At 37.4% G+C, this 13,772-nt stretch overlaps 1 protein-coding gene across 1 annotated transcript in view; it reads left to right on the top strand.

Moving 5' to 3' along the window:
* The first annotated feature begins 229 nt into the window (after positions 1–229).
* Positions 230–13,772, top strand: part of LOC135141921 (uncharacterized) — a 118,488-nt gene continuing 104,945 nt past the window's right edge. The window contains exon 1 of the mRNA XM_064073516.1: positions 230–563. Coding sequence (XP_063929586.1) covers positions 512–563 — 52 coding nt within the window. The 5' untranslated portion in view covers positions 230–511. The remainder of the gene's footprint in view (positions 564–13,772) is intronic.

The raw sequence follows: 13,772 nt of genomic DNA on the forward strand, positions 1-13,772 counted from the left end.
GGTTTCCGTGAACATTTCGCCCAATTTGAAATCTTTTGTGTAGTTTATTTGGCGGAGGCGCCGGGCCAGGGCATCGTCTTGGGACAGCAGCCTTTGAAAACCCGATCGCCCCTCGCTGTTTCTCTATGTCCGGCGGTGCATCTCCCTCGCCGCCCCCGGCCCGATAAGTGTACCATGAGTGTATCCGTCTGCGCGCATATTTCGCCGAAGACGGCGTGTTGATCACATGGCGAAAGAATCTTTCGGGGGCGGCCGTTAATGAGCGACTCCGTATAGTGCAAGCATTCGCCGGTGGCAGCAGAGCTAGTGGTAACTGGCGCGGGTGCGCGACTCACGTTCTCCAAGCCACGCGATCCGCCGCCACCGCATTACAATTGCCGCCTGTCTGTTGGAGTGGTGACGCGCCGGGTGACCGCTCTAGCTTCGTATGACTTGTGTTCGGTAACCCCACATCTGTGCCGTAGTGGCTCTGTGTCTAGCCAGTGAATTGTGCCAATGCAACTGCCGCCTCATGGTGCCCCAGAGCGGAAGACTGCTCTTCTTCGCCCTGCTGATGGTTGCTGGTAAGTTAAGTTCGTGCCGATCTTAAGAACTCGCACCGCGGGAATTTTATCATTTTGATAATGACATGTGATAATGCCATTTATCATATTTACAAAGGGTGAAGTGTTTTAGCGTGTCGTGCGTTAATAACACATTGTCATTATTTGCATATTTTATTACTTTGAAGAGAAGTTTTGTTTTATAAACACCGACTTGTTTTTTACGTTTAGTTTTTTCAAAAGTCATTATCAGATTTCTCGGACGATAATGACACCCACGATAATTTGTTGAGACTTTCGAACTAACCTAACAAACACTACTCAACTACTGCTATTTTAGAAGTAACAGAAAAATTGTGGCTGTTTTTGAACAATTGGCGGGAAAAATTAACCTAAGTAAAATCAATCCACTTAGATTACGTCCAGTAAATTTTAATCCAATCAATTAAACTGTTCTTAAATTATTAAATTATTATCAATGACGAACGCGCACATCCAGACACCCTTTTAAAAATAGCATCAACGGACTCCCACATCACGGCTCGCCTTATTCGAATAATTTCCCTACTGAAAAGTTAAAGATAGAGGGTTGCACTTAAAAATAAAAAACAACTAGGGTGGGTTCACTTTTACGAGTTTTGATATATTTCCGCATTGAATGTTTTCTTGGTGTATTTCGATATTGACGTCAGTGAGATTGTTAATTTAGATAATGATTGTGCGTTTTGGGGTTAAACCGTGTGTGACAGTGTTTCTGCTGTCACGTGATTCACAGGCAATGCATAATTAAATGTCTTCATTCTCTTACACTTGCTAATAAATGCTTTGTTCACTATATACCAATACGTCAAAGTTTAAGCAATTTGTTGCGTGTAGAAGCATTGTAATGTATGGAAAATATTCTCAGAATTTAAAAATGCATACACTATTAAAATATACTCCACGAAATCCATCTAGGCGTAAATTGCAGAAAATGATATAACAAACAGCAACTGGGAAAATAAACCTAACAACTCTGACTTGATCTGAAAGTATCTGACTGACCCTGATTGATACGTCCGAATCCGACCTAACCTGACCTGACCGGACTTAATCTGACCTACCCTGACCTGATATCTCCTCTTATAGCTTGGCCTGACGTAACAGAACCTGGCCTGGCTAGGCTTGAACTGACCTATCCTGACCTGATTCGACCTCAAACCTCCTGGTCTGGGCTGACTGGGCCTCACCCGACCTAATACCTCTTTATTTGGTCTGACCTATCCAAACCTCATCTGACCTGACCTGACCCGACCTGATCTAGTCTAACGTGGCCTGATCGGACTTAACCTGACCTACCCTGACCTAAAACCGTACTAGACCCGACCTGATACCTCTTGATCTGGCCTGAACTGACTTGATCCTTGCGATCTAACCCGACCTCACACCTAACTTGACTTGACTTAGCCTAGTTCCAACGAATACTCCACCGTTTGCACTACAAGAAACTTTAAGTGCACTCTTTCTGAGAAAACAAGTGTATAATTATACAGCGTTTCACCGAAATTTTCAGAAGCGTTATCATAAAACTGATCACGACCGGTTGTGGACGGCAGTCGATTTGCGTGTGTCGTGTCGTTTCATTACATTATTTGTCACAAAACAAAAAGCTTAGAACCATCAAAACCAACTATTGTGGGGGCACGTCAAACCTTTAACGATTCAAAAAAACAAAAGTAATTAAAGGTGTGTGAATTAAACTGTTATTATTCTGAAAGTACGGTTAACGGTATATAGTTATTCGGTTCTCTCCTTTTTTCTCTCGGTTTCTCTTTCTATGTTTAAACTTATATAGGAATATTTCGTTGGTAATATGAAGCAGAATCACTGGTAGTTGAACGACGGATACAATGTAATGATTCATATTTTCAACTTTTAATTAATTTAAAGTTGGCTAGCTTTGCATAGGAATTGTAATTAATAACTCCATTACAGTGGTTGTAATTATACACTCGTTCTACTCGTCTTGCATACACTAGTACAAATGTAAATTATTTTGTGGATTATTTTTTAATAGTTTGATGGATATCACTACCGATGAATCCGAAATTTACAAGAATGTCCGGATTAGTCGCTGCTTTCCTATCTCTTTTGCGTCTTGATTTTAGCGTTTTAGCGGCCAGTTGGAGCGACTGGGGCCAGCGTGGCAAACATTAGTTCTTCAGGGAACAAAGTTCGCGACGAGCGCTTTTTAGGTGCGACAGATTAACGGCGTTAGGGAGCCAACTATCACGCATGAGATATATTAATTTGCAGTTCATTTGAGGGCAGAACTGCAGGAGTAAGCTGCGTGTCTTGTAATTCGATAGTGTCGGTGATGTAGCGCTATCTAAGTTAGGCTTATAATGATGATATTTCTGCTTATTAATGGGGGTAGTTGCAAGAGTGGTGTACAGTGGATCGCGTTGCACATTTCACGGATCACGCGACTACGTCGCCAGTTGGGGGTAATTGCCCCGGGTTATTGGCGTATGTCCTGATAATTACCCCCAAGTCTTAATTAAACTCGGACCGGCGCCTTCTTCGCAAGATGCAATTTGGCAATTTGGGCCAACGCTATTATAATGTATGCGTACTGAATTTGAAATGTTGCTCATAAATATGACATGGCTTATTATGGTAGAGATTAGGCTGCGCTACAAAAGCGTGTGTGTATAACGTGTACCGGCAGGTATATTTTATGGTAGATTTAGAGAAAATCGTTTTCCGGAATAATTCAGCGCCGACTGACATAAATTTCGATCGTATCAAAAATCGTTTTGGGTCGTATTTTGGGGGAGCAAGTAGTTGACGTAAACTGTTCCAAGAGCACGTCTCCAACCGATAATTAAAAGGGTTAACCACTCCGAACACTATTTATTCGGACAATTGTAGCACAACACCCAAAACTACCTTAAAATACGTTTTCGAACTTTTTCTCCATAGTCGTCGTACATTTTAATTCACTGACGTCAATTTTAATTGACGTACACTGAGTGGGATATCGGACAGGTTTAATAAAAAAAACCTTCGCTGCGTTCACAGCTCTAATTTTAGTTACCACAAATTTTAAAAATTTATCCTCACAATCGGAAAGTTAGTTGCCTCAAACTTCGCGGACGTTTCATTGCTTGAATCCGGTTAAAATTTAATTGAAATAAATTGCCATTACACGCACGAGACACGTATGACGCCGTTCGGTGATCGCTATCGCGATCAACCGGTTTCGCGCCAACCGGAAACCGGTTTACGCACGTGGATTGTTGCTGACCATCACATTGTTATTCGAGCAGTGAACGTTATTTGTTCTGAATGTGCGAAAAGTTGGAATCTACAACAGTTCGCAACTTTAATGTATGCTAAAGTTCCGAGTTAAGAGTTTTGCAGTTCACTGCATCGTCAAAGTTTTGCGCCACAAAAACGATAGTTGTTTTACTGCACTCTTATTAAGATTAGAAACACAACACTATCAACATATGCATACTTTAAACCGGTGCCATAAAATATGCACCAACGCTGGTAGATTATTATGCGATAAAATTCCAGTCAGAGTAGGCTTCGAGACCATAGAGAAAATGGCGAAAGGTGTTCACAAATGCACGTCATAAACCAAAGAGAATAATGAGAAAATATGATAAATATACAGTGCATCTGTTTTAAAATTGGCTATAGAAATTTTCATGGTAAATTTGATACCCCAAGTTAACTTATATTTGCGTAAAAATTCACTTGAAATTTTTACTGGATGTAATTTAAGTAATCTTTTGTCGATTTGATTAGGTTTTGCTTTAAATTGAAGCATACTTCTTAAAAAAAAATACATTATTTGGGTATTTTTGGCAGTAATATTGTAGGCAGCCATCTAAAAACGGACATTTACCTGACGTTACAGAATTAAAGAAAAAGTGGAAATTGTCACTGGATTCATTAAAGGCTTATTGACAAGAGACATTGCGCAGAATTTTGCTGCAGTATTTCCACATCGTCCTATACCCGGCAAGAACACAATTCAAAAAAATTTATTTTATCTTTCATTTTCTTCATTTATGTTTAGATTCCATCATTCTGTTTCTTTTCTAAAAACTGTAATAAAAGTGTTTAATGATGAAGTTTAAATTTAAAATCAAAATTGACAAAAATGATAAGTCAAAACTTTGAACTTATTAGCCAAAATATATATTCGTGAATTCAGATTGATTCGTAGGGTTATTCTATATTCAATTCCTCTCCAATTTGACAATATAGTTGAACTCCAATTTGGTGCTATCTATACGCATCACAAAGAAAAATATCTGTCATAATATATTGTATTAAAATTGACCTATATTCAGTTGTGTCTACACAATATAATCATTAATCAATTAAAATCCAATTACCATAAATACAAATAATCGTACGTTAACAAAAAACTTTTTCTGAGAACTAAGTACAAATACACTCAGATTCCAAAAAGGGCCAGGTGGTCAGAATAGTAGAAATTGTCATTACCAACATTTTTGTCATATTTTATAGTGCCAAAAGTTCTTAATTTCGTGCTAGAAATAAGTTTTTCTGTCAAATTCTTGGCAATTCTGTATTTATTTCCATTTATTAATCGGAATTTACTATAGCCACCTGCAGCAAAGTGTGACTTTAGCACCTGTTTCCGAAAAAAGTTGAACCCATCGCTGGCACATCTCAATAATCTGAAGCGGGCGTGGTCTGTGAAACGAACGCCCCATGCCCTTGAGAATTTTTAATTTAATTTTTGTTTCGCAGTAAAATTGATTTTAGTGTACGTATATTTGAGAATGACGTGTTTTACTTCTGTTTACATTTTATTTAAATATCTACTTACGATCCCTTGTCGCATGAACGCGAAACTAAATTATCAAATTATCTAGAAACTAATTTTAATTACATAAATGCTAATGTCACTTCAGATGAGTTAAATGGATGTTCTGTTGGCTTGTTATCTCGTGTCTCTTCATCTACAGTGATTGACGCTCCAGCCACAATGACCCTACACTTCCAACGCATAATTAATTTGTGAGCACTATCGTAGCAAATGTGTCCACGCTGGACTTTCCTTGAACAAATAATCCCTCCGGTTTCTAGATTTGATTGCGAAGTTACACACTGCGGTGTGCAGTAGTGCATAAAACAGCTAACACACATGCGAGTTGTAGGTTATGTCACGTGTAAGCGCGTAAATGAGGTTATGTATATGTATCTTGTGCGAGTTCGTCTGCGCCGTGAATAATTACTTCGGATTTTAAATATGGTCAGTGGTGTGGACATAACTCACCCCGGCAGCGTCTTGGCGTCGTGATTAAAGTGTTATATTTTCCCGGCAGGTCTTCCCGATGGTTTATTTTACGCTTTAATGCAAGAGCCGTTCCACTTTGGTTCTTTTTGAATCGTCGTTGTGCAATATAGAATGCGATAAATATTTGAGGTCTGGCGGGCGAAAAATGAAGCGGTCTCGTTTAGATTTATGCGGTTGGTAATAATGGTGTTGTCACGTGGCGCGAGCAAATAATTAGCGATGGTGGTTCCGATGGGGAGAAGCGCCGTGATAGCTCCGCTCTGGGGCCGACCATAAATAATGTATGTTGTTGACTCATTTGCCTCCATTGTTGTATCTCGCAATGCAGATACGTGGGACATGTTTGCTCAAGCTGACGACGACGGACCGGGGGGTCTCCTGAGAACCCCAGCTAGCCTGTCGTTTACCCACCGCAACACCACTTGGATACCGGCCCACCACCCTCTGCCACACTTAACATACGATCCTGCTTTGCGGAAAGGCTTTGGGAATTTAGGACAGTGCATCTTTTATTTAAACAGCTCGTGGTCGTGTTTCCCTTTTTACCTCTGCACAAGATTTGTTTTACAACTATAGATTTCTTTCACTTTATTTGCTAACTTGAATTTTTTACTTCATTCACTCGCGCGATAACGGCCGGTCAACACCCCGGAACGACGCCTTCTTTGTTTTGTAATAACATCTCAACGGAGCCAACGTTGCATGCAAACCGTGACTGCGCCAACAAGACGGAGGACCTACGTTGTGGCAGCGGGACTAAACATCAAAGAAGCGATTTGAAACTCCAGGATCTTCGTTGTTTGTGATACAAAGACGGGGAATGTGTTCACAGGTTGCATTTCTTCACACCGCGCGTAACTACAGGGTTTTCATAATTGATTCTAAGGGCGTAGTTAATTTGAAAAATCTCGTGAATTACAGTAATTCGCGTTGATTCAAGCTCAAAACAACAAAATAGTCGTTTTAAAATCTTGGTACGTGCGTATGAAAATTTTTGTTTTCATTGTTGTCTTATTATCGCAATGGGACATTAGTAAGCGCAGAGTGTGTGTATTCTGTAACTGCAAACATTTTTGACAAGATTGTCTCAGCAGTCAGGAGTTCCTGTTGTAACAAAAAATTGAACAATGTGTCCAAAGTATTGACGAAAGGATGTTACAAAACATTTTTTAAATTAAAAAGAGAGTGGACATGTGCTTCGAATAAAATGGTGAACATTTTTAATAAGATAATTTAGTAAAGTCCAAAACTGAGAGGCGGTACGTTTCGATAACCCACTTAAACATAAACATAAACATGGTTTTATTAGACAAGTACAGTGTACAACATCTAAAAGGGCAACGATTCCCAAAGCGTTTTTCAACGTTCCCTATTAACTATATAACTAAAATAAATTAAGTTACTTAACATAAGTATGTCCTGGTACTTCAATTTATTGTTGACACAGAGATTTATTATTGATAAAGAGGTTTTCCTAATGTACATCGCGATATTTCTCCAGTGATTTTCGTATAATCTGACTCTTAACACAATCAAACCTAGTGCTACATCTAAACAAAGTATCGTATTCATTTAAAATTTTCACACATATATATGCAAAACAACACTTAAATTTTTCATGCTTGTGGTACGGTATTTCATATGGTTCTTTATTTCTTAGAGTTAAATGTGTTGTATATTGACGTTTGACAAAGTACGTTACTAAATACAGAGGTTCACACATTTTGTAAACTTCGACCCTATAATTATTTATAGAAACCCTGTATGTCTTGAATGTACGTTGGTAATCGTTAATCCAGTATGTAAAGAAAGCGTGTATCGTCGTTGTATGTATCGTTGAATAAAATATAACAAAACTGTCAGATAATTTAAATTTACGTGAATTGAAGCGTGATTCTGTGTAATAATTTGTAAACAGTAGTAAAATCTCAACGGATTTATAAAATTGTTTTTACAGCGAAGCCAGCACGTAAACAATTATAAAATCCCGAATGCATAATGCGAAATGTGCTATAGCAGCGGGCGTAAGGGTGAAAAAATCTTGTTTGTCGGTAGCCCTATTTCGTATGGGAATTGGAGCTACCAATATAGGCAGAACGTGATCTAATACTCGCAATCTTAGTCTTTTTATGGGATCATCACATACTGATTGATTTTACAGAGAGAGCGGCGAACACCTGACAGGTGAGTGTGCAAAACTGAATATTTGTGAGGAATGTGTCGCTAAAAACGAGACAGCGTTGAGGCGCGGGAAAATAACAGAAGGGTCTATTTCGATTTTTTGTCGACGCTGGGGAGCATAAAGGGAAAATTATTGCCATTATTAAGAGTTCGGCGGATCGCCGCCCCCAAATAAATAATGCCAGTATTTATTAAAACGAAATCAAATTGATTATGTCTTCGGTAAATCTATAAAGGAACACATCAAATACTTTGCAAACAAAACGAAAATATAAATAAGAAACGTCAAGTTGTGACGGCGTACTCAAATCCATTTCTGCTAAGGCTGTATTCAAATAAGCATTCATCTCGTATGAAATATGACATCGGCGTGTATTCAGTTTAAGGATTTGAATGTTTTTAATAGAATTGCACTTTGGAAATTATTTAACGTAGTAAAGTATTTTTGGCATGTGATCGAAGAGACGGACCATCATGGTACAAACTTTATTATAAAAATCAATAAATTGTCTTTTTCATTTTGTACCTGTGTTTTCACCCTGTTTCCTAAATCAAGAAACTAAAACACACCCGCATTAACGCCGCATTTCCTTCATGCATTACAAACACGACTATTGACACGTTCGCCTTTTATTTTATTATAACTTAATTGCGTGTCGTTTACGTCTACAACCCTTGAATAGCTAAATTTTTAATATTGCTTTTGTATTGACGCATTTCATTGTACAGGCTAATTGCAAATATCAATAAAACATATCCTACAATACTAAGCGTATCATCTATTCTACATTTTCCTATTCATAAATATTTCTCAACATTATTCACGTCAGACACGTACTAAACAAAAAAACTTCTACCTCATTACAACTCATATTACAAATTCATTTCTTAACCGACAAATGCACTTGCCTACATCAAATATTTACACTATCTGGCTTTATATCTCGTTTTTCCTTACGATATCTTCCAATAACAGACGTTTACGTGATGTATATTTACTAATTGAGTCCGCCTATTCAACTTGTCGACTTTAAAAGCTACTCTAGGGAATTGCATGGTTGTATGTTGAATACAAACGACACACATAATGTCCGTCACAAGAAACAAACTGCCACCAAATCCGATAAGCCGTAATATCAACATTACTGCAACTACTTTCTTATCTAGACATCAACTCGCATTAGCGCAGCTTGCGACAAAATTTTACCATACTCAACGTCTAATACGAATCGCGACAACGTCAAGGCGCCAGCAAGTTTACACATAATCAATACAACATAACATATCAATAAAAAAAAATGCCTGGCTTACCTCACCTGCAGGGTTAAAACGTAACCGCGCAGTGATTTAGTCAAGGTCGGAGCTCCCATAAACTGTAGCTTACAATATCTAACGAGCCCAACTTGGTGGATATTCTCGTGAAGAATGATCGTGACTTCGGTGAAAATTAAGTTCGTTAATTAAAAATTTCGCGCTGCACAAAAGTAAATAAGTACTGGAAACGTAACAAAGTAGAGCAAACTAGCGAATTTATGAATGTTATTAGTTTGTTATCTGGGAACGTTGCTGTTAGATTTACATTTCTTGATTAAATTTTCCGGTGAATAATGGATGCACGCAGTTGTCGTTCGGATATCGACTCATCAGACGTTTTCTGGATCGTTTATAAAAATTAGTGACGTTTCCTAAACCGTTTGAAAAAATCGATTTTGTGCTTTTTGTTACTGATGAGGTATTAACGCCGGAATATTGATGTTCTGATATTACAGTTTAATATAAGCCTGCGAAGTTGACTTTTTAAAGTAGTTTACCGCCTCCCTTGACTCCTGTTTGCGAGCAATATTTAAGCATCCCGCGAAAATAAATTAAATAAAATATTAAACGACGCCAACAAAGTAAATCACATCTTATTACTTTTGCTAACGGGTATTTCACTTTATTGTGATTTTCGCACCGATGCTGATCTACGTCGAGGCACATTTTGCGTTCTAGTAAATCTAACGCAGCGCACAACTTTCGATATGTACCTAGTAGACGTGACCCGCTTCAAACTGCTGACTTTTACTAACTTATATTGGCCGACGACAAAATTACTACTTTCTGACGCCACATTACAAATATTACAAAACTACAAGCCCTTTACAACCAGTACAGGCTTCATTGATGCCGTAGTTAAAAAATTACAATCACCGTTTAGACTAATTTGCACACGAAAGCGCAGTTCCGAATCCGTGAATAGATTCCCGGAAGTGAATCAGTATTTTTCCTTTCTTATTAGTAATCAGATGTGCTCGACATTTTCAATTTCCCGTTTCAGTGCAGACGCTGCATATATCAGCACATTATTTTACATACGTTCCAGTCTGGGGAAAAAGTTTACACTCGTGTAGAAATTCGCTATCGCTTGATTTTCAACACAAATCTTCCGGTGAAAAACAGTGAAAAAATAAAGAAATTAATGTCACTCCGCGTTCCAGCTTTTAACTAAACTGTTGGATAAGTTATTTTTAACACTCGCTAGGGTTCCCATGCTACGAGGACGATAGCTAGAGAAAAAAAAATTAAGAATGTGAATCCGGTTTGATTTCATAGAGCTTTGACTATTTTTAGAGTTGTTGTTATTGAAGCCAAAAATGCGAGAAAGCAATTTGGGGAGTCTTATACATAATTCAATATATCTTTGCAACGTGGTAAAAGGATCGATGCATATATTTGGATGACATAAGTATTGACTGAGCTTTTTGTATGACTACGATAATTTTTAGTTTGAGTTATTACAGAAATACAAGTCAGAGTTTATGCAAACTTGTAACGTAATGTTTAAAAATTGTCTGCTTTGTTGTAGACAGACGAGAGTTTGTAACGGCATTTGTTCTTTCCATTGTATCCACAATTTTCTCTTTATAGCACTTGAAAACTTTATTAGATATAGTTAAATCGATTCAGTACCGAGGACGTACACAGAAACCCACATAAATAAATCCGTACGACTGTATTCAACCTCTAATCATTTACCACAAAACGCTAATGTGTTCTTAATTAATGTTATTAAATTTACTTTGAATGTACATTGTGTTTACTAATAACACAGTAGGTTAATTTCGCACCTTCACAAAAATACCAAAGATGCGATGATAAACTCCCATATAATGTGTAAATAAAGAGAAATATCAGATCGAAATGTAGACAAAAGCTCTGCTACAATGAAACGTTTCATCGACGTTTGTACACTATGAAATGTAACCCGTGTGCCTTTTGTGCATGGGGACATTAAGGCCATAATTCACTGGGGTCGTTCCACATGACATTGTTATACTAACACGAATCAACTTTACTTTTTCTGGAACTTTTTACTTACGAACCTATTAACAATGCTCTTCCACATTCATTAACAATTGAAAAAATGATTCACCGGGGATTCACCAAACGACCCGGGTTCAAACGATAAACTTTTCCCTTTTTCTTTGATTTTAATTACGCCCGTGTTGACACTAGCGCAGCTCCAGTCAGCCGAAAGCCGCATTAAAAACATTGTGGGACAGCGGAAGAAAATCGTATTGTGTGACACAGTTTCCACTTTAGCTGCAGAAAATATTAAGCTAAATCTATTTGCCTACAAACGAGATTGACTGCACAGTGAACGCTCGATAATAAACACAAACATACATAAAGTTGATATTTTAAATAGGATTCACTTAGCGCATTTTCAGACAACGTCATCAGTCTTAGTGGGGATAGATGATTAATCAATTTTTCTTACAATTCTTTCATGCTGATTAGAGAGATTTCAAAATTGTCTAAATTTGATTTTTTAATTACTTTTTCTTTTTATTGTGAATTTATAAAAATCGATATTTCTTAGAAAAAAATCGCTCGCCGCATTTCTTGGAAATGTAACAGACGACTCAATTCTTGGAATCCACGAACTGGAAGAGTGGTCCCAGGGAAGTCGGGAGGGGGGAAATGGGTGTAATAATGTCTCCGATTGTTAATTAATTAAAGATGAACATTCATTGATTTTCGAAAAAAAAATCTTGGTTTTTGGTGAACAAAGTGTTAAAGTAAAGTGTTTGAAACACATTCTTTTGGTTTTTCGTGAATAAAGTGTGTCTATTAATGGTAGAGGTGTCAAAAAACGTTAACAGTAACCTGCTTTACTTAAAAAAAAAATGGTCAAAAATTATTTTGACAAAATTTTCCTGCAGTACAGTCCAGCAAATCCCGCTTCTTTGAAGAATTAAAAAAAAATGATTTTGGGATTTTATTTTGTGATACCCTATAAAATAAAAAAATATGAATGCATTAATAAACCGTAAGTCTCGTCTCATAACGTTTTGTATATTTTAAATGGAATGTATAGAGCAAAATTTGTCGATGACGTCATAAATTTATGGGTGTTAATAACGATCTATTATGCTTACGAAATTTCGAACCATTCTATTTTCCGCTTCCAAACTTAGATTCTAATACGTCGTTAAACGATTTTGATTTTTTTTCTAAATATTTGAATGTCTCTAGGGTAAGAGCTCAACATGGATTCATTTATCACATTTTGTGCCGTCACACAACAGAAAAATATATATCAATGCGCATAATGCAATTACGGAATAAATTAAACCGCTTGCTTACCTCACAATCGCGAGGTTAGAGACTTAACCTAGTTCGCGCGCTTTGAAAACTACGTACGGGTAATTTTTAACGTAGTTTCGTGCACTTTCAGTATTTTAATGTGAATTTTTCCCCCGGGTAACATATTGCCGTGCGCTATAATAAAGATTTCTCTGTTGCAACTAGTAGGTTTTATTGCCTAGGATTTGAAATATAGTGTTGCTGTGTCTTTTTTGCGTTTGAACCTGGCCATTTTTCACCTCTGTATAATTAGCGCGTTCATATATCGACTCACACCCTGTATAAGCCCAGCCGTAAATATGGCGGCCGGCGATTATCATTTCAATACCCTCGTTAGTGTAAAACCGAGCTTAAGTTAAGGTTCCGGCGGAAGATCCGGTCATAAATCAAGAAAAAAAATCCTTCGAAATAAAAATTTCGGCCGTTAATTACGATTTTATTAGAATTTTAGTACGACTTGGAAAATCCGTCCAAGATTTTCGTTGAGTGGAGGCCATTAAAAAAATACACTAAAACAAGTTCCGACGTATTACAGCACTTGGCGTAAACGGCGGTGCATTTGCACGGAACTCTTGAAACCTCGACTTTTAAACTGGCAAGTGGTAAATTGTTTCCTAGGACTAACTTTTATTTCGGGCGTAAGTCTTTATCTGTCGGATGGAATTTAATTCTTTTTTATAAATATGTAAGGGAGTCGGGGTTAGACAGTCTGGTGGTTCTCACGCGCTTGTGAAAGGGCAACCGGTGCTTGTTTGAGGAAGCATATCGCATAGGAAATAGTTGGGCTCTTGAGTATTTTCATAAATATAAATAGCAGCGAATAAAAATATAGTAACAATTTTATCACGATTGAATGAAGTTATCGACCACTTCTTGGCCTTGCGGCATAGACTGATAGATGAAGGGCAGCGTTGTCCCAAGAATACGTGTTTCATCTATTTTCAACGAAAGTATATGCAAGATTCGTTAGAAAAATATAAATAATGCAAAATAAATGAGAACTATTTTCGTCGCAAGGACTTTTTTTCCTCAACCTTAATCGTTAATTTGTATGTACGATACTTCCATGAAATATTGACAATTATAATTTTTTA

The sequence above is a fragment of the Zophobas morio genome, unplaced genomic scaffold (assembly GCF_036711695.1).
Source record: "Zophobas morio isolate AGI-343-1 ecotype UQ-CSIRO unplaced genomic scaffold, CSIRO_AGI_Zmor_V1 ptg000044l, whole genome shotgun sequence".
Classification (NCBI taxonomy): domain Eukaryota; kingdom Metazoa; phylum Arthropoda; class Insecta; order Coleoptera; family Tenebrionidae; genus Zophobas; species Zophobas morio.